Source organism: Symphalangus syndactylus, chromosome 3 (assembly GCF_028878055.3).
Source record: "Symphalangus syndactylus isolate Jambi chromosome 3, NHGRI_mSymSyn1-v2.1_pri, whole genome shotgun sequence".
NCBI classification, from domain to species: domain Eukaryota; kingdom Metazoa; phylum Chordata; class Mammalia; order Primates; family Hylobatidae; genus Symphalangus; species Symphalangus syndactylus.
The window spans coordinates 46539355-46566810 of NC_072425.2; the positions used below are offsets into that span (position 1 = coordinate 46539355).

At 49.2% G+C, this 27456-nt stretch overlaps 1 protein-coding gene across 2 annotated transcripts in view; it reads left to right on the forward strand.

Annotated features, from left to right (window-relative positions):
- Positions 1-27456, forward strand: part of GABBR2 (gamma-aminobutyric acid type B receptor subunit 2) — a 415572-nt gene that overhangs the window by 378160 nt on the left and 9956 nt on the right. For both annotated transcript variants that reach the window (XM_055271718.1, XM_055271719.2), the window contains 4 exons: positions 14321-14431; positions 19175-19399; positions 22104-22286; positions 26166-26295. In XM_055271718.1, the coding sequence (XP_055127693.1) occupies positions 14321-14431; positions 19175-19399; positions 22104-22286; positions 26166-26295 (649 nt within the window). The remainder of the gene's footprint in view (positions 1-14320; positions 14432-19174; positions 19400-22103; positions 22287-26165; positions 26296-27456) is intronic.

Sequence of the window (27456 nt, forward strand, 5' to 3'; positions counted from 1 at the left end):
GGCCCACACCTTTGTAGCTCTATGACCCTAAGCAAGTAGGCTTTACTGCACTGTGCCTCAGCTTCCCCATATAGTACAAAGAGGAAATAATACTTTTCTCACAAAATAGATTCAAAAATTGAATGAGGTGACATATACAAAGTGCTTAGCAAAGTACCTAACTCGTGATGACATAAAAACAAATGTAATTGCCCTTCTGTATTGGCCAGGTCTAATAAGGAACCTCTAAATCTCAGCAGCTCAATGCAACAAGGGTTTATTTCTCGCTCACACAGAGTCCAGCTGTGAAGCCAGGTGGTTCTCCAGGGCAGCCATCTTCCACAAAGCAACTCTGTGGTCTGGACCACAACACAAGGCAGCAGGCCAATCTTGCAACAGGTCTTCAGTGCTTCAGCCCACAAGAGTCAAATGTCACTTCCACCCACAGCCCATTGGTCAGACTTAGTCACATGATCTCCCACCCCCACCACCTAATTATAAAAAAGCTGAGAACATGCATGAGCAGATGGGATGTCGGTGGCATCAGCCTCTACCACTCTCCCTTTTCTTTGGTCAGTTCCTTGAGCCTCCCTGAGCCTCACGTTCCTCCTCTGTAAATTAGGGCTAATACTTCCTGTCCTACCTTGCATGGGATTGTTACAGGAGCACGTGAGATTATATATGGGACAAATGCTAAGTTGTAGTTAGAGGCAGTTACGTGCTCACTGTTTTGCTCTGCCAAAGCTACGTCACATTCTTTGGTTCATAGAAAAAAATGTACAACTTCAACTTTCCTTAAATCTACATTCCTGTTCTTATTCCCCTGGCCCTATCTTTCCTCTGGATTGCCCACTCCCTTCTCTCATTTGGCTCTTCCCAATTACTTGTCGTGAGATCATTAAGGTCACTTATCAGTAGCCTTTGGTAGCCTATTTTTGGAATTTTGCACAAGGCTGCATATCCTAAAAGGTCATGAGGGATGAGATGACAAGGAGGTCACTAGAGTATTTCTCCTGGGCAGCAGAGGAAAACATTGGCGGTTCTGAATCACAGGATGCATGGGCCCTTAGGTCTTTGAAGAACACCAAAGAGGTGTGTGTTTGTGCTTGTGCATGTATGTGTATGTGTGAGAACATCATGTGCATGTGTGTGTGTGACTACTTCAAGCCCCAAAATTCCATAAATGTGGACATTAACCATGCAGTCTGCCGAGCTCCATGCTGTGGTTTGACTACCAGATAACTAAGGCAAGTTCAGGAACAGCCCCAGGTGAACAGGGTGCTAGGCATGGGAAGGGGACAACTGTCTTGCCCTACTCAGATCCCCTTGGAAACCTATAGTTGGCTCAGAGGGCACAACTGCTGTCTCTAACCTCAGAATTGCTGTCCTAGGCCAGGCATGGTGGCTCACGCCTGTAATCCCAGCACTTTGGGAGACCGAGATGGGTGGATCACCTGAGGTCAGGAGTTCGAGACCAGCCTGACCAACATGGGGAAACCCCATCTGTACTAAAAATATAAAAATCAGCCGGGTGTTGTGGCATGCACCTGTAATCCCAGTTACTCAGGAGGCTGAGGCAGAAGAATTACTTGAACCCAGGAGGCGGAGGTTGCAGTGAGCTGAGATCACACCACTGCACTCCAGCCTGGATGACAGAGCAAGACTGTCTTTAAAAAAAAAAAAAAAAAAAAAAAAAAAAAAAAAAAAAAAAAAAAAAAAAACATTGCTGTTCTAGAGCCAAGGGAAGAGCCCCAGAGGACAGAGCCTGGGCCAGTGGAAAAAGTCCCTGAAGTATAGATTTCAGCTCAAAATAAGGAAGAATGTTCACATTTAAGTCCAATCTAACCATAAATGAACTGGGCTTCCTTAGGAGGTAGTGAGTATCTCATCACCAGAGGTATGCAAAGAAAGGCTGGACAGTGGGCCGTTAGCAGAGACTGTACCCTAAGGAAGAGACATGAGAGAAGACACTTGAGTCTCTTCAAGCCCAAAAGTTGTGTAACCCTGTAAACTAGAATAATGTGACCTCAGAAGACTTATATGTGTGTGTGTGTATATGTGTGTGTATAAAGTTTATAGGTTCATTTCTATATATTTGTTGCCAGAGGGTATATGAGAGATGACTTGAGAACAGGTTTATAGTTATAATGAAATCGGAGCATCCTGAGCATCACTGGTAACTCCGTCATCAGAGGAGGATTGCAGGCAGGCAAGAACCTGGCCCAGAAAAATGAGCCCCACTGCAGAGCACAGGAGGGGGGATGCACACTCTCCCGTGGCCTGCTGCTACCCAGGGATCCCCACACATCGCCAGCAGTGGCCACAGCAGCCATTACAGCATCCTATTTTGGAAGAGTCTTTGCAACATTGCACTTTTGTGGCTCCCAGTGCGCTCGCCTCTCTGAATGACAACAGGAAAATGAAATGAGTGTATTGTTCTGGAATGCACTACTGTGTGTGTGTGTGTGTGTGTGTGTGTGTGTGTGTGTTGGCTCTGTAGTCTTTTGTCTTACTGTGCTCTTGCTTCATACTAAGAACAGCCCTCAAAGCAGGTGACCCCAGCATTTCTCAGAGAACCCGGGGCTCAGGGTGAGCATGTCACAGTCCTGGGGCCAGACCCTAGTTCAAGTGCAAGGCCCATGGCTGTCCGTTACACCAGGGTGCTGCAGTGTGCCCAGGCTGCCTTTAGCCAAGGACACACTGTAAAATCTAAGATGTAGCAGGGAACAGGAGAAGGAACACTTGAAGTTCATCCAGGCAGCAGCCTGCCTTCCTGCATGTGAGCTGGGAGTCCCAGAATCAGCCAGTGTCCCAGGCAGGAGCATGAACAACAGACAGGGCCCTGAGCCTGGACTCAAGATGCTCAAGGTTCAGTTGCCCTGAATCCTTGATGTGTGACCTTGGGTAAGTTCCAGCCCACTCCTGGGCTTAGTATTCTGCTGTGCAAAATGGGAGGGAGGCTGATGGCCCTACTAACCTCCTAGGGTGGTTGGGCAGATCTAATGAAACTGAAAACCTTGACACCGAGTGCACACACTCAGCTCTAGTAGAGTAGAATAGCTCTGTCCAGGATCCCGCGCGCTACAGAGTCCTGATTTAGAGAATCTTCACACACTAGTTCTGTCACCTCTCCATTCACGCCAAGCTGGGCTTGGACTTGACAGCAGGGAGTCACCATGAACAGCCAACCAGGTTGTGCACTGAGTTCTCAGCAGAGCCCTGTGAGGTGATGAGAGACACAGCCTCTGCATGGCCATGCCAGGGCTGAGTGGGAACAGCTCAGCTGCCTCAAGGTCTGGGCTGGGAGGTCCAAGGGCTGGGTGGGAGGGATGCCAGCCTGGCCAAGGACTGGAGCTGGACAGCTTGGGCAGGGCCCTCTGGGAGCTCTACTCGCTTTGGGGGCCACAGATCTGACCCCAAGCCCAAGGCCAACCACCACCCTCTCCCCCACAGAGAGACTCCTTGGCCAGACGAGTCTGGCCCAGGGCAAGGTGCAGCTGGGTGGGGCACTTGAACAGGCACTCCTAGGCCAGGCAGGAGCTATGGGGAAGAGGGCTGCCCTAGCCAGCTCAGGGCCACAATCAAGTCTAATTTATGGCACGGCTTTCCATCCTCTTTCACATCACAGCACACAATATTAGCACAGCACCCTGGTGACCACAGAGCCTGCTCGTGGCTGGCAGTGCCTGGCCTACCCATGTGCCCCAAGGCAGAGGAGAGCACTGTCGTGGGGCCCTTCTACCCAGTCCCGCCACACCATGACCAGGGCACACTGCTGGAAGATCTAGATTAGTGGTTTAGAGTAAAGGTTTGAAGAGGAGCTAGGCAGACCTGGGTTCAAGTCGCAGCTCCACTCTCCTTCACTCCTGTGTAACCTGGAGCGGGTCACTCAGCCTTATGGAGCCTCGTTTAATGTCCCCTAAAATGGGGTGGTGCTAGCGCTCATGCCGGCGGTGGTTGATTGATTGGGTGAAATGAGACAGTGTGTATAACACACTTAGCACAGAATGTGGCCCACAGTGAGCAGTTAGTAAATGTGAGGGGGTCAGAGGAAGTACAGATGACAGGGGTGGGGGCGATAGCGGAACAGGAAAGAGTCCAACACAGATACCTCTAACACAGGGTAAGTCCTCCCGAAAAAGACAGGAAGGCAGATGTTTGGGGCAGTGGATGTGGAGGAGCCCCAGAGGCCTGGAGGAATGGATGCGAACTTCACTGTGCTATGAAGAAGGGTATCCCAGGACAAGGAAACCCCACAATAAGGGCACCAGGAGGAGAGATGATGGACTGAGTCATGGCTGAGACTGGGGGATGGGGACAAGGCTGGACAGGTATAGGGGCGTCAGATCACGGAGTGGGGTGGGGGCCAGTATCATGGGACCTGGACGTCTTTACTGCAGTCTGGGGAGTCACTGAAGGTCTTGGAGCATGGGATTAGTACGGTGCGGATGATCACTTGGAGGCAACATAGAGGAGGAATAGGTTGGGAAGAGGCAAGAGAGGAGACCAGGTCCTGACCAAGAGCAAGAGCAAGAGCCTGGGGCAGGAGGGAGGGCAGAGGGGAGAGGACTTCACACAAGTGCACTCACCTGCATGTGACAAGCAGCTGGATGTTGGAGCTGGGGTAGGCATCGAAGAATGAGAAAGTCTGGAGAGACGCCAGGTTCTGGTCTCACCTGGGCAGACAGTGGGCTGCTTTCTGAGCTAGCCAACCCAGAGGAACAGCAGGTTTAAGGGAGAAGGCGATGAGTTCAGACTGGGAGAGGCTAGGCAGGAGTAGAGGGTGCCCCATGGTACCCCCTCTGGGCCAGCCCAGAGGGCCTGGAAGCAAGGACCAAATAGGGTCCCCTGCATCTGGCCACCAAGAGTTCCCTGGAAATGATGGGGGAGGAATTCAGCAGAACTAGGCTGGAGAGCGGTGGGAGGGGAAGATGATGGATGGGAGTGAGGACTCCTTTTTTCAAGAAGCTTGCTGAAGGGGAAGAAAGACGGGACCAAGAGGCTGAGAAACAGAAAGCAGGGAAGGAGGAGTTTCAGGCCAGGACTTGGCTGTGGCCCTGGGCAGAGAAAGGGGGCAAAAGCACACGAGAGAGAAGGTGATCAAGGAAGCAAGTAAGGGCGAGGTGCTTTTCTCTCCCAGTCATTTAGTGCTAGGTATAAGCCACAAAACTGTGCCGTCGTCATGTTCTTACTTTATTTCTTCTCCAGGTTTAATTGACAGCTCTCAGGATCTTACTATACCATGCCACGTCTGAGGGACCAGGTTCCTCTTCAGCTCCTTTTGTCTTTCTCTGTCTCCTGTCATCATTCTCCCCATCGTCTGCCTGCTGGGTCAGGGTCCTACAGTGGCCCCCACCCCCCACCTTGGATCATGCCTGCTACTGGTGGGTCAGGCTTGTCCCTGGACCACAGGAGGAAAGCAGGGCTCCACTCTCAGGACAGAGGTGGTTCAGCCACTTGTTGCACCCACGTGCACCCCTGGGCAATGCCACCCTACTGACTTCTGCCAGGTTGGGGCACGAGAGGTCCGGGCTGCCCCATCCTGCTGAGGGTGGGGTACGGCAAGAGCCTAGCAGCCAGGCCTGGGAGCGTCTGCTCCTGTCTGGTGTTGCTACCATGGAATCACTGAATGTTGGCACAGAGGGGGCCTCCGAGGGGAAGGGATTTGCTTGCCTGAGGTCAGCAAGCAGACACATCCACTCAATAATGTGGCTTCAACAAAAATCGGGTGACCATGTGAATAGTTTCTTGTCCCACGTCAGCTGGGACCTCCTGGGTATTGAGATCCAGGAAGGATTGCCTCAGACCCCCAGGGCCGAAGTCCTGGGGAGGTCCTGAGCCTGCTGGAGACTCCTGCCCTTTCCCAGGCCTTTCCTGTAGGCTCCAGGTCCTGTTCCTGGGTCACAAATGCACAGTGGTCCCCTTACCCCTCAAGCAGTTCCTGAATTTTAGGAGAACTTCCTGAAGGTGAGGAGGAGCAGTCACTTTCCACAAGAGGCGTGGCTCTCCCAGGGGGGCATCTCATCCGGCTGCCAAAGCAGCTGCTAGTTCCAGGTTCTTTTCTGGACCTGCGTTTCTCCATCTATAAGAAGAGAAACTGGATCAGTGCAGAAGCCCGTTCGTGTTTGGAAATGGGGAGACAGGAGGGAGATCAGGGCTGTCACAGTGACTAGAGGACATTCAAGGCCTTTAGTACCCGGGGTCCAGGGGTTCTGTGCACCCCGCCCAGCACAGAATAGTCCCTCACAACAAATAATTGCTCTCTGCATCCCCAAAGAAAAGTGGCTGGAAGTGCCCATGTTGAGAAACCCTCGTGGGTGATCTTACATGTCCTTTCCAGATCTCTGATTCTGGGGAAAAAAAAAAAAATCACCCAAACTTGTAATCATAACATTCTACAAAAAAAATTCTTACCTTGAAATGACAGCTTCTAGCTTTATTGCCTCAGAGGTGCGGGGCTGCTGCTGTGGAGATAAGCAGTCCAGCCCCTGAGGGATCTGGAAGGTTCCTCCCAGCTCCAGTGCTCTGTGGCTTTCTGCAGCGGGAGATGATAACAATGCTTTCCACATAGGGAGCAGGCTTTCCCGTCTCTCCAGCCTGCGAGTCACACCGCACCTCCTTTGATCATCTTGCCAGCCCTGGGAGGTTGTAGATGAGGAAGTTATGGCTCAGAGAGGCTGGGAGACATGTGCAAAGTTGCACAGCTGGCAAGAGGTGGACTTGGGATCTGAGCCCAGGGCCCTTTCCCCTCCCTGCCTAGGCATCCTTATTGGCACCCCTCATGTCCCCCAAAAGAGACCGTGTTGACTCACCTGCCTTCCCAGGAAAGGAGAACCATCTCAAGACTCTGAAATGCAGTCTGGAAAGACCAAACACACCCCCTAACACATACACACCCACACCCCCAACACACACACTCACACAAACTCACATTTACATACACACCTACACTCACCCCCAGCAGAAAAACCTACCAATTTTACCAGATACTTAAAAAATCAACTTTGGAATTTAAAAAAAGAAAAGAGGCAGGGATGGCCCAGGGAGAAAGTTCTGCATACCAACTTCTGGGAGCCGGTCAGAAGGTGGAAAGCACCCCCTCCCTCAAAGGAGCACTGGCCTGGCCGGGCCGGGCCTAGGAACCCTTTCCACCCACAGCGGTGGCAGGAATAAAAGGTCCAAGCGACTCAAGCCAAGAGCCCCGTGATCAGAGGTGAATTGCGTGGCCCTCCTCATGTGCACCCTCTGGACTCCCCACCCTCCCTGCCCAGGCCTGTCTCCTCACCCAGCCCTAACCGCCCTGGCCAGCTCTGCACAGGACACACAGAAGCACATGATTGTCAAGGTGTGGTCCAGGGTCAGAAACACACAGAGGAGCCCTGTCAAGTCTGGCTTTGTGCTAAATCATCACTCTGTCTGTGTCAGAGGTGTGCAGGTGACAAAGAGAATCTGCGTTCTTAACCAGACTGCTTCTAAGCTGAGAACCAAATGTTACCCTATTGTTTAAAATCCTTTAAGGCCTTGCTGCCCAAAACGTGACCCCTGGATCAGCTCCTCACCTGGAACTGCTTAGAAATGCAGCATCCCAGGCCCCACCTGGGACTGCGCACCTGAATCTGCATTTTAACAAGCTCCCCAGGCAGTTTGTGCTCACATTATCGAGTGAGAAGCCACGCTGTCCTCTCACTTACCATACTTCAGCCTCTCTGGCCACATGAGGGGTCCTAAAATATGCTGATGTCTTTGCATTTCAGGTTCTTTCTTTTCCCATGCCATGCCCTCTACCGTGCGTGCTCTTCCCCTAGCTTTTCACATGGCTGGCATTTCTCATCCACCAGGTCTCAGACTAAATGTCACCACTGCAGAGTAGCCATCCCAGGCTACCTGATCTGAAACAACTTCCCCCATTAGCACCCCTCCAAGTGCCCGTAGTTTCCTTTAGGAATACTTATCACCGCTTGTATTCATAACTGTACTGTGTGGTTTGTTGAATGCCCATGTTTGTTGAGCAGCCCCCGTTCCACTGGAATGTACCCTCAAGAAGGCAAGCACCATGTTGGTCTCATTCATCCTGTACCCCTACACCAACATGGTGCATGACACACAGCAGGCATGTGACAACTCCTCATGGAGTCAATTTCGAATGAATGAATGTAGGACAAATACAGTCATGAAATGTAGGACAGATAGAGTCATCTCCCAATGACTCAGACTCCCATTAACTACACTGTAAATTAACCCATGGGCTCCCTTCACAAATGGGAAACTGAGGTCTAGAAAAGGGCAGGGATTTGCCCAAGATCACCCAGCAAGTCTGTAGCAGGACCAAGGCTTTTGACCTTTCAGGCCTCAACACCTCCACTTATGCTCCAACTCCCTGCCTATCAGTTTGTGCAGCCGGACAGAGCGGGATATTTGCAGGGGGCACTGACCTACATTGTGAGTAATTGCATTATGCGGAGGGACTCTCGGGCCAGCTGCTCTCCTTTTGCCGCACAGATGGGAGAGGCTTTCCCGGGCAGCTTCTGCGTGCCTCCTGCTGAGCAGCAGCCTGACCAGAAGTCAGGTGTGAGCACTTCCATCTTCTGGCCGTCCCAAACCGGTGTGGCCTCACTGCTGGACACGGTGCCCTGCCAGGCAGGAAAGAGCATTTTATCAGCCTGAGTTCAGCTCACAGCACCAAAGCGCAGCCTTCACCCTAAAGCCCTGGGGGCTTCAGGGGAAGCCACTATTGAATGTTTAACGATTAAGTTCTTCCTCCCTGAAATAAGCACTTTGCAGTTTATAGAGCCGGTTACACCCACTCTCTCCTCCGATTTGACACAATGATGCATGTGAGAGGAGGGCACATCAGGGAAGGCTCATGGTGAAGGAGGAAGGAGTGCTGGTTTGAGAGTCACACACACCTCGCTTTAATCTCAGCCCCGAGACTTACTAGCTGGAGATCTTGGGCAAGTTACTTCACCTTTCTGTGACTGTTTCCTCATCTATGAAATAAGTATAACACCTTGTTGGATTTTTATGACTTCAACAAGATGACGGGTGTAGAGTTCCCAACCCAGCAATGAGCACATCATTGTCACTCATGATAAGGCAGCTCTTGGTGTCCTTATGGCTGATGTTATCAGGTGAAGTCAGCCCTCTCTCTGAGGCTGCCTTCTCATGGGAACTGTCCTGGTGTGGGAGAGCCATGCGGACAGGGCTCTTGTCTATCCAGGTTATTGCTGCATGCCCAGAACAGTATCTGGCAAATGGTAGTGCTTAACAGTTATTCACTGAATGAATGAGTGAATGAATGAATGAATGAATGATTTCTTAGGCAATTGCCAAAGAGAGCAACAAGAAAGAAAGAAAAATAAAGAAAAAAAGCGGCCGCGCGCAGCGGCTCACGTCTGTAATCCTGGCACTTTGGGAGGCTAAGGCAGGCAGATCATCTGAGGTCGGGAGTTCAAGACCAGTCTGACCAACATGGAGAAACCCGTCTCTACTAAAAATACAAAAATTAGCTGGGCATGGTGGCACGCACCTGTAATCCCAGCTATTCGGGAGCCTGAGGCAGGAGAATCGCTTGAACCCAGGAGGCAGAGGTTGCAGTGAGCTGAGATTGTGCCATTGCACTCCAGCCTGGGCAACAAGAGTGAAACTCTGTCTCGAAAAAAAAAAAGCCAGTTGAAAATTTTGCAGGTCAGCTATCCAGAGCAAGAAAAACGTTCTTAGGGCAGTGCAAATGCTGTCCTGTACAGAAGAGAAGAGGCCGAAGCCTGGGCTTAGGCCCTGACCCTGATGTCTGCAGGGGTCAGTGCCCTGTGCTTGCTGGCCCTGGCCTGCATGGACAGTCCACACTGGGAACAGGCCAAGTGCAGTGCCCAAGTATAGCCTGAGTACTTCCCCAACAGCTGCTCCAGAAGTGGGGGAGTCCCCCATGGTGTTTGGAAATCTGGCCTCATGTAAGGCCAGTGGGTGCCTTGCAGAGTAGCACAAGATGCTGCTGACAGCTTCACCGTTTCCAGCACCACCGATCTATGGTAGTTGATAGTTCTGTGGCCCCAGCAGAGGGTAATCCACCACCACCAGGCTGGACCCTTCATGTGGCTCTTTGGTGCCCTCTAGTGGTGCTTTGGTGCACGACAATGACAAGGAAGCACTGGGGGTTGGGGGGTGGGTAGCCCACCTGCCCCTGCAGGTTGCATGCTCAGGTGCTTCTCTCCCCATGTGTGGCTGCACAGACCACTGCGAACTCCAGGCCCAGGTAGAATCTGGATGGATTAGACAACGTGTACAGCTTGAACAGTCTGCTTTGTGGTTCAGTGCAGGAGTCACTTGATTTTCTTCCAGATGCCCATCCCCAGCCTCACAGGAACAGGACTGTGCTTAAGGCTGCTGAGATGGGTGCAGAACTGAAAGGACAAAGATAGGAATTCAGATTTCAGGATTCAGAGAGGTCAGAGCAGTGAAGGTGGGGTTGGGGGGAAGGGGAGCAGCTAAGAGAAAGGTAAAGGTAGCCAGGCTGGAATGTCAGCAGCACACGGGGAAAGACTGGGCTAGCAGCAGTTCCGTGAAAACTACCTGATAGGTCTTGGTCCAACCTGAAGGAACACATGAATCACTGGTGGAAGATTATATAGAAAGCCAAGGAGATCCAAAGAAAGAGATCAGGCTGACTTGCTCAGCACTGCCTGGAGTGCTGAGCTCCATTCTAAGCCTGTAGGAGTGGTAATTCTGTAGAGCAGTGGTAAACTCCAGCAGGTTGACAGACAAGGTGGCCTAGTGGAGGAAGGCACAGTGGTGTGTCCCCTCTCTGTAGATCTTCCCTCCTGCGGAAGGTGTGCAGACTCAAAGAGAGAGCTTGGAATTATTCTGGGGAACCCCAGGGGAGAGATGAGCCCCAGTGAGTGGAGGTCCAGGAGGAGGCTGTGGTTCAGTGAAAGCACTGTGTACTACCTCACCAGGAGCAGGAGGGAGGGGCTCCCTGCCACTGCAGTGTGTAAGCCAGACAAGCCTTGTCAGTTTCCTGTGAAGAGCAGTTCATCCCATTGAGCAATGCTGTATGACATAACTAATTTTCTCCACACCGAGAATCTAAGATTCCATCATAAATTACTGTTCATTGTAGAGGAAAAGACAGGATCACCGTTAATGGATTTGCCATTCATGCATAACTGGAATGGGTCCGTGCTACTGCATTCTGATGTCAGCTTGATTGTCACACGTTGGAGAAACCCAGATTCTGCCACTAAGACAGTTGACCTTGGGACCAAGCCAGTTCTGTCACCTTAATTAAACAATGAAAGGATGTCAGGAAACCCCCATTGCCCTTAATAAAATGCAGCCCAGCTCCTGGGTGGGTAGCAGTGGAGGGGAAATCTCTACCCCTGGCCACTCTGACTGTAGTTTCTGGAGATCACCTCCCTCCAGGGTGTTTCTCACTGCAGAGCCTTCAGGAAACCACATTATCCCCTCTAGCACTCCAGCCCAAGTGTGGACTCAATGCACATGGACCCAAAGAGGTTGAGCTAAGGCTTTCTGTGGCTTGGGACAGCAAAAGACAAATCAAGCCTGAGAGAACACACAGCAGGATGATCTGGTCAAAAAAATGGCCTGAACCCCCAGGTCCCACCCCTCCTAGCTCCTCCTGCTTCCACGTGGGAGCACCATCTTTCCCCCCACAGCTCACAGAAGCCCAGGTCATTGCCTGCTTCACAGGTCACACCTGGAGAGCAATACCAAAAAAATAGTTTCCAAACCCCACCTGTCTAAGACCTGCCTTCTAGCCCTAGGTCCCATCAAAGTACCCCTTCTTCCTAGTGATTGACCCTGAGGATGCCCATGCCTTACCCTCAGGAGTGTGGCTTTACCCTGGGCCTCAACAGCACAATTCCATCAGAATATAACATCCTGAACACAGTTATTTTGTGATATACTCTCAGTGGCAAACAGATTGCAAAGGAATCTTCAACTTTACTTAGTAAGTTTGTGCTTGACAGTTGTATGGATGTATCAATTTTGCAACTATTTAGTGTCTAATGTAGGACTGAACAAATCAGTAGATATTTTGATGTTGTTCAAAGGCAAGGATTCCACTGTTGGAGAAGAGTGATGAAAATATGGAATGGGGAAGGCAAGCAAGAACTCAGCAGTGTTGGATCTTGACAGACAGATAGATAGAGATTTATTTTTAAAAAAGCTTAGAAGTAGTGACAACTTAGGAACAGTGAGACCATCAAGTGCCTACATCTTGGTTTCTAAACACCATTCTCCAGTAAAAAGAACAAGGACTCCTTGCAGAAATGGTTGATTGCAAGGCTGGGAGCAAGAAAAGTTCAAGGAGTGCTGGAATCATTGTGCCAAGAAGTAAGAAAGTGCTCAAAAAAATTATGGTGATGTGTGGAAAAAACATAGAAGGCAGCATGAAGTTGTTTTCCACTGGCCAAATCTGGAAAAATTTAAGCATCAACATGAATAAGACACCAAAGGATTATAAGACATTCAATTAAAAAGGAACATACTAGGCCAGGCATTGTGGCTCACGCCTGTAATCCCAGCACTTTGGGAGGCCGAGACAGGCGGATCACCTGAGGTCGGCAGCTCAAGACCAGCCTGGCCAACATGGTGAAACGCCATCTCTAATAAAAATACAAAAATTAGCCAGGCATGGTGGCGGGCGCCTATAATGCCAGCTACTCAGGAGGCTGAAACATGAGAATTGCTTGAACCCAGGAGGCAGAAGTTGCAGTGAGCGGATATCACGACATTGCACTCCAGCCTGGGTGACAGAGACTGTCTCAAAAAAAAGGAACATACTGATATACATAAATAAATGGGAGGAAAGGAAAGCTCTTCTTTGCAGTAGAATGCCAAGTGTTTAAATAGAATGGCAGAGTTAGAAAATCACCATTTTGCAGCTACTAAAGTAATAAATGACTCAGGTAAGAATTCTCAATGGTTGCTGAAACCACTGCGTGAATGTTTGTCGGGGAACAGGATACTTACACAGTCTCAAAGTAGCTCCCACAGATTATTAATTACAAAAGGAGAAATGATACCTTTGAAATGGATGTCTGACAGACATCATGTCAACCAAGTGATCACAGGTAACATTCATAGAGTGCCAACACGTCCCCCTGATGTGACTCTTATGTAGGATTCCTGCCAAGAATGCATAAAACCTGAATATAAAACATTCAGGCTAACCCAAATTGAGGGACTTCTACAAAATAACTGAACTAGATTTTTCAGAAACGATGACATGAAAGACCAAAGTAGGCTGAAGAATTGTGTGAGATTAAAGGAAACCAAAGACACCTAAGTGCAATAATGATCCTGGATTGGATCCTGCATTGGAAAAACCACAGTTGCTTTAAAGGACATTATTAAGTCAATTGGCAAAATTTGAAAATGGATAGTATATTAGATAATATACTGTATCAGGGTTAAATTTTCTGAATTTAGTAAGTGTATGTGATTGTGCAAGAGAATCCCTTGTTCTTAGGCAATATATGCTAGGATATTCAGGGGTGAAGGGTCAGGATATCTGCAATTTACTCTCGAATGGTTCAGAAAAAAATAAATGTACAGTAGATATTGTTTCATTCCCCAAGTGTATTTTTGTCTTGTTGCCACCATCTGGCCAATTATCTCCCAGAGTTTCACAATTCAAGTTCCTACCAGAGAGAATGTGGTCAGGAAGGATCCTCTCCATCAACCCTCATTAGGCAGAGCACTTTGTAGGAGGAAATCTCATAGGTATCTGACAAGCCTCTGGATTGGCTGCCTGGGGTCAGGTGCCCATTCTTTGTCCAATCGGCTCTGGCCAAGGATGAGTCATGTGGTACACAACCTGGCTGCCATCATTGCTCCAGCAATGGGGCTGTGGGCAAGAGGGTTTGGCAGGCTCCAGGCTTGGGCAAGCCAGTATATCCTATATCTCCAGTTGCACAGAGGTAACCCCAGAGATACCTGAAGACCTCCTGTCCTAACTTTATACCTCATTCTCACAACAAATATTAGAGGTACCTGCATTAGGCCAGGTTTTGTGTTAGATCCTAGGGGTACAGAAGTGACCCCGTTCCTACCCTCAGGAGCTCTGACTCAAATTGGAGAGGCATGAATTATGCAGAGAACTGGAGTGCAGGGTTGAATTGCTACCAACAAACAGAAGGCAGTCAACGCTAGTTGAGGCCTGGGCTCCACCCCTTAGGAACACAGAGATGGGATCCAAATGGCCCGCTGAACAGTGGCGTTGGCTATGACTCACAGGAGGGAAAAGGGCTCTCAGATAAGGACCCAGTTGCTGGAAGAGTGTCCTGTGCCATCCCTGAGTCTCTGTTTTCTCTTTGCACAGCCGGACCCAGCAGGACGGGATATCTCCATCCGCCCTCTCCTGGAGCACTGTGAGAACACCCATATGACCATCTGGCTTGGCATCGTCTATGCCTACAAGGGACTTCTTATGGTAGGTGCAGAGCAGGAGACAGAGTTTGGTGGGGGGACACTTCTTTGTTGGGCCTCTGTCTCCCAGGGGCCTCCATCAATGTAAAAATAAACAGAGCCTCCATGGCTAAGCAGTTACTGTCTGTGGACTCAGTGCCTGCCACATGCTATCTCAGTTCCTGCAGCAACCCTATGAGATAGGTACAAATAACATCCTCATTTCACTGATGACACTGAGGCTTGGTGTCTTGCCCAAGGTCATCTGGCTGGTAAGTGGCAGAGTCAAGATCTTAACCAGAGAGTAACCCAAAAACTCGTGGCTGTGCCTCACAGCTGTCACTGCACTACTCCCAGGAAGAGCAGTCTGCCGACATCCAGTGCATGCTCATGTCCAGCATTTCAGCGGACCCTCTCTTAAGTCCATGGGAGGTGGGCGGGATCATCCCCATTTAATAGATGAGGAGGGTAAGCCTCAGAAAGGTTAAATGATTTGCCAAAAGCTACCTAGTAACCTCCAAACTGCAAACCCAGCACTCTTTCCACTTTACTCATCTTTCAGAATCAAAGATCATGCTAGGTGCTGTGGCTCATGCTTGCAATGCCAGCACTTTGAGAGGCTGAGGTGGGTGGGTCACCTGAGGTCAGGAGTTGGAGACCAGCCTGACCAACATGGCGAAACCCCGTCTCTACTAAAAATACAAAATTAGCTGGGCATGGTTGCGAGCGCCTGTAATCCCAATTACTTCGGAGGCTATGGCAGGAGAATCGCTTGAACCCGGGAGGCAGAGGTTGCAGTGAGCTGAGATCAGGCCATTGCACTCCAGCCTGGGCAACAAGAGCGAAACTCCGTCTCAAAAGAAAACAAATCAAAGATCACATACCAAGCCCACGTTGTGAAATTCCAACATTAGGAAGAACTTGAAAGGTCAGCTGCACCATATTTCAGCCCACGTTGATCCTTGAATCTTCTCTCCTATATCCTATATAAACAATGCTTCCACTTAAAGCCATCTAGTGACACGAAGCTGGTCACTGCACCCTCCTCAGATCTTCCCACAGGGAGGTTAAGTCACCATTCACCCCTGTGTGACCCCACTTAAGAGGCCAAAAATGAAGCCCTCTCCAAAAGTCAAACTGGAATCTCTTGTGCTGCTCAAATGCATTCTTACCTGTTGCCACATCAGAGAAGTGTTAGTGATTGATCCTGTGTCCTTTGAGAGGCCATGCCAGAAGGGCATGTGAGAGAACCCTAGACAAAGATTGGTCCCCACTTCATACCAGTTGACACCGTTTTATGGTTTTCCATACAAGTCTTTTGAGCTCCCATGCAAGCAACAGGACCACTGGGCTGCAATCTGAGCACAAGGTAATGACCCTGGGGATGTCCACAGGAGGTACCCAATATAGAAATAGGAACTTGAGGACTGGCCAAAGGTCCTGGGTTTGGACAAGGACACACTCATAGTCACCAGAAACTTGGAAGAGCTCTCAGCAATGGGTGGCACAGACCTGAGGGCAGAACCGTCAGCCCCAAGCAAAGTTGCTGGAAGGCAGACTCTATCTCCATGTAAAGATGGATTCTTATAACAGGGAGCCCTGTCCATAGATGCCATGGAGCCCCTAAGAAGGACAAGCTCCCTGTCGTGGGAAAGCATGTCGTGTCAATGACCTGCACTTCCCCCGACCCTGGTTGAATAAATAGAGAGAATCTAGACTGTCGCCGTGATCCTTCCATCCTTAATGTTCCTTGATTCTGAGACTCATTCCGTGAAATTAGATTATGATGAATCATATTGACATCTTTAAACTGGATTTATTTGTAATGTTTTGATTATTCATTATCTTCTCCCACCTACTTCCAAAGTGGTTGGAGATGAGAAATGACTGTATGTCTTCCCGTGAAGCTAACAGCTTCAGCCAGCTCATGTCAACAAAAGCTATATTTGATAGCACAAATGCTTTACCATTTAGAATAGGCAAGGAACTGTCCCCAGCCTCCTGGCCCTTAAGGTTTATGACTAAAATCCCACTGCCACCCCCTACTCCTTCTATTTTAGAGCCACAGAATCTCAAGGCTGGGAGAAGCGCACACAGCCCTTTGGGTCCACCCCACCGTCAGATGTTTTGGCCCCAACCCCCAGCCCACCCTGAGCATCCCCCAAAGCATTCATTGACTAACTGCCTCTATACCTCCAGTGATGGGGCACTCGCCCTCTTCAAAGGAGCCTGTGCCATTCATGGATGATGTGTTAGTTTCCTTTGGCTGTCGTAACAAATTACCACAAAACAGTGGCTTACAAAACAAACAGAAATGTATTATTTCCTAGTTGTGGAGGCCAGAGGTCCAAAATCCAGACGCTTGTGTTCCCTCTGAAGGCTCCAGGGGAGAATCCGTCCTTGCCTCTTCCAGCACCTGATGGTTCCAGGCATGCCTTGGCTTGTGACTGCATGACTCTAGTTTCTGCCTCCGTCTCCATGTGGCCTTCTCTTCTTCTCCCCAAGGGTCTCCTTTGTGTGTCCCTTATAAGGACACTTATCATTGGATTTGGGGTCCTTCCAGATAATCCAGGATGATCTCATCTCAAGATCACTATATCTGCAAATACTCTTTTTCCAAATAAGGTCACGTTCACGGTTTCCAGGAATTAAGATACGGACATATCTTTTAGAGTCACTATTCAACCCACAGATGGAGTGCTTTTCTAGGAAGTTCTTTCTAATCCTCAGTGGAAATCTTCCTCAGTGTAACTTGTGCCCACGAACCCTCGTTCTACTTTTTGAGGGCCTAAGAACAAGTTACTTTGTGTTTCTTCCTGATACTCTTTAGAGATTTACAGCCAACCACCAGGTCCGCAGAGTAGCCTACATTTATTGTGGAGACCTTCACAGTGGCTTGGTGGCCCATTGATAGCGTGGCTGATAGGATCTCTTCTCACTGCAACCTCCGCCTCCTGGGTTCAAGTGATTCTCCTGCCTCAGCCTCCCAAGTAGCTGAAATTACAGGCATGCACCACCATGCCCAGCTAATTTTTATATTTTTATTAGAGTTGGGGTTTCACCACATTGCTCAGGCTGGTCTCAAACTCGTGACCTCAGGTAATCCACCAGTCTTGGCCTCCCAAAGTGCTGGGATTATAGGTGTGAGCCACCGCACCTGGCCAGGTTCCCCATTTTAAAAGGAATTTTTTAAAAGGAATAAATCAGGCTGTGAGATAACACATTTAGAGAAAGGATAAAGGACAAGGGAGAGGAAAACAATCATGGTTGTATAAAATAAGATCAGTTACAAATAGCTTTGAACTTACCTTGGTACAGAACATTTCAGTCTACAGAGTGCTTTGACATCCATCCTCCCATTTCATCCACACATAAACCCTGTGACATAGATATTATTATTATTATCCCCAGTCCACAGATGTTGAACGTAAGGTCCTGAGAGGTGAAGTGACTTGCCCAGGTCACCCAGGCAACAGATGGCAGAGCAGATTCCATATCCCCCGGCCTTGTGTCCAGCCCTGCTTCTACCACACAGCATTATGCTGCCATCAAATCTCTAAACACAGGTCCCTCAGTGTGATGTTAAATGGTTCATGCAGCTGTCAGACACCTGAAGCTGCCCTGCTGAAGCCAAAGAGAAGAGGGGCCTTTGTGAGAAAGGCCTCTTGGAGGGGCTGCACTAAAGCAGAGGTCCCTGTACCAGTCAGCCATCTTGGCTCTTCCTCCTGCCCACCACACCACCATTCTGCCCTACACCCACCTGCACTGTCCCTGCAGCCTGCCCTCCCGTTAGATCACCCATAAGGGTTAAACCCTCCACACCCTGCTTCAGATCATAGTTGGCCTCTACCCTGTCCATTTCTGTTGAGACATCTATTGGTTAGGAGTAGAGCGGCAAGTCACAGAAAAACCCTCAATAATAATGGTTGAAGAGACTGGAAATGTTCCTCTCAGGTAAACCTAGTCCAGAGGTAAGCAGCCTAGGGCTGGGGTAAGGCTCCCAGAATCTCATCTCCTTGCATCTTGCAGCCCCCACATCATCATTACACAGGTTCCACATCATAGCCTTGTGATCTAAGACTGATGCTGAAGCTCCACCCATCACATTCCACTCCAGCTGTTAGGAAGGAGGAAAAGCAACACCTCTTCCCTTTAAAGACACTTCCCAGAACATGTGCACACCACTTCTATTTACAGGCATTGTCCAGAAGCTAGTAATACGCCACGCCTAGCCTCTAGGGCAGCTAGAAAATGTAGTCTCTATTCTGGGTGTCTATTGTGCACTTGGGGACAATAGAAGTCTCAGACACAAGTGATCTGCTTAGTTTAATAGAAAAAAGACTGGAGTGAATTTCTAAAACCACAGCCCATTTTTGCTACCATATTGCTGTGTGGCCTTGGGCAGACCTATTCACCCCTTCTGGGCCTTAGTATTCCCTGGAGAGTGAGGGAGAAGGCTGAGATCTTATCTGAAGTTCCCTTCCACTGTAGCCTCGGGCAGGTCTGTGCATGAACCAGTCATGGGGTGCAGGAGAACTGGACAGCTGTCACATCCCCAGTCTGCATTTGCTCGGCAGAACTCAACTCAGCAGGGCCACAAGTGGAGACAGATGGTGACATCCAGAAGACCTGGCTGACAGCAAGGCCCCTGACCCTCCCTCCCTGCAGCCCACCTCCTGAGTAACCCTCCACTCCACAGCTTCTCAGAGCAGCGGGTGTGTGCCGCCCTTTGGTAACGATCATCTCCCCTTTCTGTTCACCATTTCAGTTGTTCGGTTGTTTCTTAGCTTGGGAGACCCGCAACGTCAGCATCCCTGCACTCAACGACAGCAAGTACATCGGGATGAGTGTCTACAACGTGGGGATCATGTGCATCATCGGGGCTGCCGTCTCCTTCCTGACCCGGGACCAGCCCAATGTGCAGTTCTGCATCGTGGCTCTGGTCATCATCTTCTGCAGTACCATCACCCTCTGCCTGGTATTCGTGCCGAAGGTACAGGCGCTGGCCTCTGCCCTCCAACTCCAGCACAGGGGCATTGCTGGCTTTTCTCCATTCTCTAAAAGGTTTACCCATTCCTTTTTTTTTTTTTTATGATGAAGACAATTCACATTATAGAAAATTCAGAAAATGCAGAGTAGTAAAGGCCAGGTTTTTCAGAAATCTCCCATAGTCCCACCACCCAAAAATAATCACTGGTCATGTTTTGTTGGGGTGTTCTTTATTGTTAATGTTTTTTATGTGTTTCCTTCCAGCCTTTTTCTTAATGGCTAGGAGATGATGCTTTTTTTTTTTTTTTTCCTCACTCTGCCACCCAGGCTGGAGTGCAGTGATGCGATCTCAGCTCACTGCAACCTCAACCTCCTGGGATCAAGCGATTCTCCTGCCTCAGCCTTCCAAGTAGCTGGGACTACAGGCTTGCACCACCACGCTTGGCTAATTTTTAAATTTTTTATAGAGACGGGGTGTCCCTATGTTGCCCAAGCTGGTCTTGGACTCCTGGGCTCAAGCGATCCTCCAGCCTTGGCCTCCCAAAGTGCTGAGATTACAGGCATGAGCCACCTGGCCCAGCCTATGGTGATACTTTTTAAGATATGGCCATAACTATAGCACACATTTTGTTCTTTGCTTAATGTTTTGTCCTTTGTATTTTCCCACATTCATAACTGTCATTGAGGGAATATCCTTAATTTACTTGTCCATTTGATCTTCTATTGGTGAGCACTGGATTTTAGAAATGAACATTTTTTCTGCATAACACAGTTTCCTTTTTTCCAATTATTCCTTTAATGTGGAGCCACAGAAGTAGTATTGTTGGGTCCAAAAAAATAACTTTTTAGTAGCCACTTATGTGTTCCATTTATTTGAAGGGCTGACCTTCAGACCACCTTGAAGAGAAATTTTTCGAACATCATCCTACCTTGCAATGGGTGGGTGAGCCAGAGGCCTTTCTTCTTAGGAGCCCCTGCAGTAGGGTGATCTGTGTTGAGGGAAGCCTGACCTAAGTGAGTCTCAAAAGTAAAGGAAGGTGGCCAGGCGTGGTGGCTCCTGCCTGTAATCCCAGCACTTTGGGAGACCAAGGCAGGAGGATCACTTGAGGCCAGGAGTTCAAGACCAGCCTGAGCAACATGGTGACACTCCGTCTCTACTAAAAATACAAAAAAAAAAAAAAAAAAAAAAGCCAGGTGTGGTGGCACGCACCTGTAGTCCTGGCTACTCAGGAGGCTGAAGTAGGAAGATTGCTTGAGCCTGGAGGAGCAGAGGTTGTGGTGAGCTGAGATTGTGCCACTGCACTCTAGCCTTGGTGACAGAGTGAGACCCTTTACCCGCACCTCCAAAAAAGGAAAGAACAGGACACAGAGTTGCAAAGCTGGGAGGGGGTTACTGACTCAAGTGGAAGGCATCTGCCTCAGAGCAGGGGAGAGGAAAGATCACCTGGGTCCCTTTCAGCAAGCAGGCTACCCATGGTGCCTCCATCCTCCTGGGCATGCAGTCAGCCCCCAGGCACTGTGAGCTCTGCACTGGAATACCTCTGGTGTACACACCTTAGTCATCCGCACCTGCCCAGACTAAAGGGCAATGCCATGACTTCTCTGCCTGCACTCTGACATTCTTTCCATCCTGTAAAAGAGGCCAGATGATTCTCTAAGCCAAGCTTCAATTGTAGCACTCTGCTCTGTCATGCCCAATAGCTCCTCATTATCCTCTGGCTCTAGGATCAAGTTTCTCATGTTGGGCTGGCTCTCAGGACCCTCGGGTCTCCTCTAGTCTCCCCAGAGAACCCTGTCCACTACCCAACCTGCCCTTCCCCTTCCATTTCCCCCAGGCCTCTCTGCACTGGCAGATGCCAGTTCTTCCCTTGGAGTTCCCTTCCCCCCACCATCCCTCCAGACCGTCCTCAGAGCCCAGCAGGCCACGGCACTGTGGTAGGCTGTCCCTGATACCCGCTGGCCTGGTGAAGATTGAGTCCTTCCTTCATCCCCAGCCCACGCCTCTGGACCATGAAGTCCCAATGGGCAGGGGCCATGGGTCACTCAGCTCCTGCTTTCCAGAGCTGAGCCCAGAGCCTGCTTCGACCAGAGATGTTTCTAGAATAAGCAGGTAAGATCAGGGTCAAGTGGCAACTTTTTGTTTTCTATACAAAATGTCTTTGGATGCAGCGAAGCGATGCCCAGACCCCTGACTCACAGAAACTGTGAGATAATAACCATGTGTTGTTTTAAGCTGCTAAAAAACAAGCTTTTGTCAGTGACAGAGCTTGTTACCAGCCTGCTTCCAGAACTCATCAATGGTTTAACAGAGGCCTTCGCTCTCCTCTATCTCTTTGTTGTCACAACTGTTGCCCTCGGGGCTTATTTTATCCACAAGGAGCAAGGCCTAAGGCAGCGTGCTAGGCAGCTGGAGTGAGGCCTCAGGGGCCCTGGTTGGGATGCAGGTGGCATCAGGGTCAGGAGACTAGCCTCTTAGTGACCAGGAAGGACATGGAGGCTTGGTGAAGGGGACGGGGCCTGCCCCAGGTCACACACAAGCGAGTAGCAGAGTCTGGCCTGAGCCTAGGTCTCCTGACTCCCAGCCTGTGGCTTTCCTGGGGCCTCTTGTCGCCTCCAGAGCAGGATCTGCTGGGAGAGTCTGCCAAGTGGGATGGGAGGAAGGACCCAGGGCTCTCTCTTCAACCCCGCCCCCACCTTTATCCTTTCAGCTCATCACCCTGAGAACAAACCCAGATGCAGCAACGCAGAACAGGCGATTCCAGTTCACTCAGAATCAAAAGAAAGAAGATTCTAAAACGTCCACCTCAGTCACCAGTGTGAACCAAGCCAGCACATCCCGCCTGGAGGGCCTACAGTCAGAAAACCATCGCCTGCGAATGAAGATCACAGAGGTACCTCCCTCTGCATCTGGTAGCTGGGCCCCATCTCCCACTGAAGCCCCTCTGACCCTGTGCAGGGACTCTCAGGCTCCTCTAGACCATCCCTGCAGCACGACCGTGCAGTCGCATCAGCTGCAGTTACAGCTGCGAGAGCCAGGGGTGACATAAACCACATAGAGGCATTTGTCAGAATCCAACACGAGCCTCTTGCCCACCTCGCCCAGGCTCTTGGAGGCCAGCAACACCTGATTCAAGCCATCCCCAGACAGAAAGGAACTCAGAGAGATTTGTGAGCTTCCGGATTATCATAGCTTCCTATGTCAGTGTCTCTTTGTGTCTCTCTCCCTCTCAGTTTTTCACTCTCCCAGCACAACCCAGCAACCACCACATCTATATGATGTACAGGAGAAGAGAACGTGAAAAGAAACTTTTCGAGAGAGTGCTGCAGCAGACCTCGCCTTTGTCCTGAGGGTTCTCAACTGGTTCTTGAATATTCCAGAGAGACCAGAGCCAGATTGCCTTGTGCCCAAGCCAGGCTTGGCTTGTAGACGAGAGAAGGGAAAACAAATTAACTCCCCTCCTCTACCCCTCCCTTTGGGTTGGAGGTATGCCTGGACCCATGCTCTGCAGGCTGTGTGTTGCTTTAATAGAGGAATTCTGATTAGGGAGGGGGACAGGAAAGGGACCAAGGAAAGTACGTCGGTTACAATGCTGGCTAAACAAGGCCCCAAAATAAAGTGGCCCAGAGAAAATATGTTTATTTCCTTTTTACCTAATGGCCATGAAAAGAGAGGCCCCGGGTGGGGCAGCTCTGCCCCAAGGTCATTGCTGGGTTCGGTTCCTGCCCTCTGGTTTCCCCCACTCTCCAGGGCGTTCTCTTCATTCATAGCGGGAGAGCTGGGTGGACGACATGTCCTGTTCACAGTGTCAGGAGGGGAAGAGATAGAAAGTCCATGGAGGGATCGCCTTTTAAGCAGTAACACCAAAAATTGTGCACATTTTGGTTCTGCCCTAGTCACATCTGCAAAAACTGACATGAGCACACCTAGTGAGAGAGGAGGCTGGGAAACGTCGTCTCTAGCTGGACAGCTGCAAGGAAGAAGTGAGACATAGGGTTGCCAGATTAGATACAGGATGCCCAGTTAAATTCAAACTTCAGATCAACAACCAATCATATTTTCAGTAAAAGTATAGCCCTAATAATACTTGGACATACTTATACTAAAAAAGAACTCATCTGAAACTCAAATTTGACTGGACATTCTGGATTTTTATTTGCTAGATCTGGCAGCCCTTTGAGGGGTTCACAGAATTCTGCCACAGAGAGCCACCACACAGTTGTCTGTGCACCTAAAGATGACTGCTTTAGGATGAGGCAACCCACCATCAGCTGCCAGAGCAAACTGAGAAGGGTTCCTGTCCCCCAAAGCCCATTACAGGCTCTGTTTCAATATCAGACCTCTCATAATATCAGTACTAACATGTCACTGTGCATTTAGCTTCTACTTGCACACTTCAGCAATGAAGAGTTCACTCACGTTAGGAAACCCAAGCCGCTATTTAAAACTCTAAAATGTTGTGTTATTTTTCCTGGAAATGAATCACAATCTGGCCTCCTGTTGTCCCCACCCTTTGATCCTACTCCTGCCATTTAAGTCACATGGAAAAGAGTATCACTCTCCCTCCTCCTCCACATGAAAACGTATTAAACAGCTTCATGGCTGTGTTCCTGACATCAGAACAGCATCTGATAGTTTACCAGGTCTCCTCCCTTATACTACAGCAGGATGCTGTTTGCAAAAATCCTCTAACCATGTTTTTCCTGTGCTCTCGCACCAACACAACAGTCAACACAGAAGACTTCTGTGACCAAATGTGTGTGGGGTTTTCCCCACCAGCGAGCAGCAGGCACCCGCTGGGTGCCTCCAGTTCAATTCCAATACTACGTATCTAGAGATAGCTTCAGATCCCACAGGTTGAGGGCTCAGTCCCCAAGGCTCCCCCTGACCCCCACCCCACCCTCAGATACCAGTCACAAGTCAGGCCTCTGGAACTTCTGACCAACCAGCTTCAAGTTGGGACTCCCAGGATCCTGCTTTGGGTTGAATTAATTTGCTAGAAGGGCTTACGGAACCCAGGGGAACACATTTACCAGCTTATTACCAAGGACATGAATGAAGAGATGCACAGAGCAAGGGTGGGTGAAGGGGTGTGGAGCTTCCCTGCCTCCCTGGGCCCCATGATCCAGGAACCTTCACGTGTTCAGCTACCCAGAAAATCTTCATACCCTGTTCTTTTTAGTTTTTCTGGAGGCTTCATTACTCGAGGCATGATTGACAACTGTGTAGAAATGTGATTGGACAAAAACGCATGATCTAAACCCAGCAAGGCCTTTCTGTTCGGACTTTTCTTGGCCTCTCCGTAGCATTCCTTCCTCCAGGGTATGGGACAATACTCTCTCTGTGATAAAGGTCTTTTGACCTACAATCAGATTAGAGTCCTGCCTTGAGCAGGTGAGAAAGGACAGGAGAAGGTCAGAGAGAGTGATTCGGTTTCATGAGACCTGCTCCTGAGGCCTAAAATGCTCTGACATTATAACAAAAGACTCTTTACAAGAGATATAGCAGCCAGGAATCACGGATGAAAGCCATTCTATTACACAGATATGGTAATATCACAGATGTTCACCACCCATCCCGACTACCACCCCCAACAAGTACCAACACTCATATTGCCCAGGCTTCTCTGGGGCTGAATTGCCCCAGGACTTGCACCTGATTTTTGTATAACCTGGGAATGGGCCAGGTGCCATGGCTCACACCTGTAATCCCAACGCTTTGGGAGGCTAAAGTGTGAGGATCGCTCAAGCCCAGGAGTTCGAGACTGGCCTGGGCAACATAGAGAAACCTTGTCTCTAAAAATAAAAACGTGGGGATGACTGGGACCCATCCTGATTAACTCCTCTGAGTGAGCCCCTGCAGGTCAGAGTCTCCATGATAGTGTGAGGCTCAGAGCTCGCAAGCCCTGCGTGTCTATCCTCCCCACTGTGGGTCCTATTAAGTATCAATAATAGTAATTATAAGGCCAGGCACAGTAGTTCATGCCTGTAAACCCAGCACTTTGGGAGGCCAAAGTGAGAGGATTGCTTGAGCTCAGGAGTTCAAGACCAGCCTGAGGAACATAGACCCCATCTGTACCAAAAAAAAAAAAAAAATTAGCCAGGCATGGTGGCATGCACATGTAGTCCCAGCTACTCAGGAGGGTGAGGTGGGAGGATCGCTTGAGCCTACGAGGTCAAGGTTGCAGTAAACTATAATTGCACTACTGCACTCTAATCTGGGTGATAAAGTGAGACCCTGTAATAATAGTAATATTATTATAGTAGCAAGTTGCCCTTATTATGTGTCAGACACTGGGCTAAACTTTCCATGTATTATCTTGTTTGATCTTCACAACCTCCCCCTGATGTAGGTGCTATTATTACCCTATTCTACAGAAAAAGAAATTGAGACTGGGTTCTCACAAGCCAGAAGAACGTCACTGCAAGTAAGGGGCAGCCTTGGGTTTGCATGAGGCCTGTCCAGAGCCTGAGCTCTTATGCTCTCCCTGCCCTACCGCCCTGGGCTTGCTTGTCTGCTTCATCAAGGCCCAAGCCTACACTGAACACATAATTGCAAAGCCCAGGTCCCTCTTATCATAGCTTCTCCTTGAACAAAGAGCTGCCAGGGTCCTTCTGCATCTCCTCACCAAAATGCAGTAACCCCTCTGATTCTCAGGGCACTCCTGAATACAGGTAAAGGCCCAGCCATGTGAGCTACCTTTTGGCCCTAGTGGCCTAGCTGCCAGGGCTGGACCAGGGACCCTGACTCAACTGGAACCTTTGTCTTCCAGCTGGATAAAGACTTGGAAGAGGTCACCATGCAGCTGCAGGACACACCAGAAAAGACCACCTACATTAAACAGAACCACTACCAAGAGCTCAATGACATCCTCAACCTGGGAAACTTCACTGAGAGCACAGGTAAGAGAGCCAGGGCCCCAGAATGTGGTAGGGACCTTGGTTTCAAACACCAGCTGTTCATCTTCCATTTTTTAGATGAAGAAACTGAGGCTCAGACAGGGCGCGGGACTGGTCTGAAGTCACACACGCAGAGCTGGAGCACCTGGAACCTCTGTCCGCTGACCACAGTTCAGTGTCTGCTTTGAGCCCCACCCTGCCCGGGCCTGGGGCGTCGATTTCTCATCCCTCGGCTTCCAGTTCCACACCTACACACTGGGGCCAGCATTCCCAGTGTCCTGACTGGGGGCAGGCACGTTTTATTTTCCCTTTTGTTCTTAGTGAATAGTTTACCCTTTCTTCTGTGAACAGTATTTCACTGTTTCAAACATACCTCATCAATGTGCAAGAAAAGAATGGTCAGTTAGTTATGATAGAATGCTTAATCTCACCACCCACTTGGGAACTGCAAGCTACAATAACACAAACCTGCCAGGCACAATGGCTCATACCTGTAATCCCAGCATTTGGGGAGGCCAAGGCTAGAGAATCACTTAGAGTCCAGGAATTTGAGATCAGCCTGGACAACATAGCAAGACCCCATCTCTACAAAAATAAATTTTAAAAAAACCACACAAACCATTTTTGCCTACCTTTTGGAAAAAAAAATTTAAAGGTTACCAGAGTTGGTAAGAGTATTTGGAAATGAGCATTCTCCTGCAATGCATTAGAAGTCAGTCTGGCACTGTCTAAATGCTCCATGTTAAACCTCTTGTCCTGGCAGTTCTACTAGCAGGAACCTGCCCCTTGCAGATACTCCCAGGTGTGCAGAGATGAACACAGAGATGTTCATCACAGTGCTGTCTGTAGATGAGAAAAACTGCAGTTAACTTAAATGTTCATTATTTGGGGGTGGTTTCATTAATTAAGATATAGCCAAACATGGCACATTTTATAGCTATTAAAAAGTGAGGTGAGTCTCTGTGCAGAAATGGAAAGATCTCCAGGTGAAAAAAGCAAGATGAAAGCCAACATTATGATTATGGGACACACAAATGCATACACGTGTGTGTGAATGCATTTTTTAAAAGGTTTAGAAAAACAAACAGCAAATTGCTAACAGTATTCACTCGTGTGAAAAGAAATGGTATTGTGGAAAGTGAGTGAGAAGGGACTATTTTACGT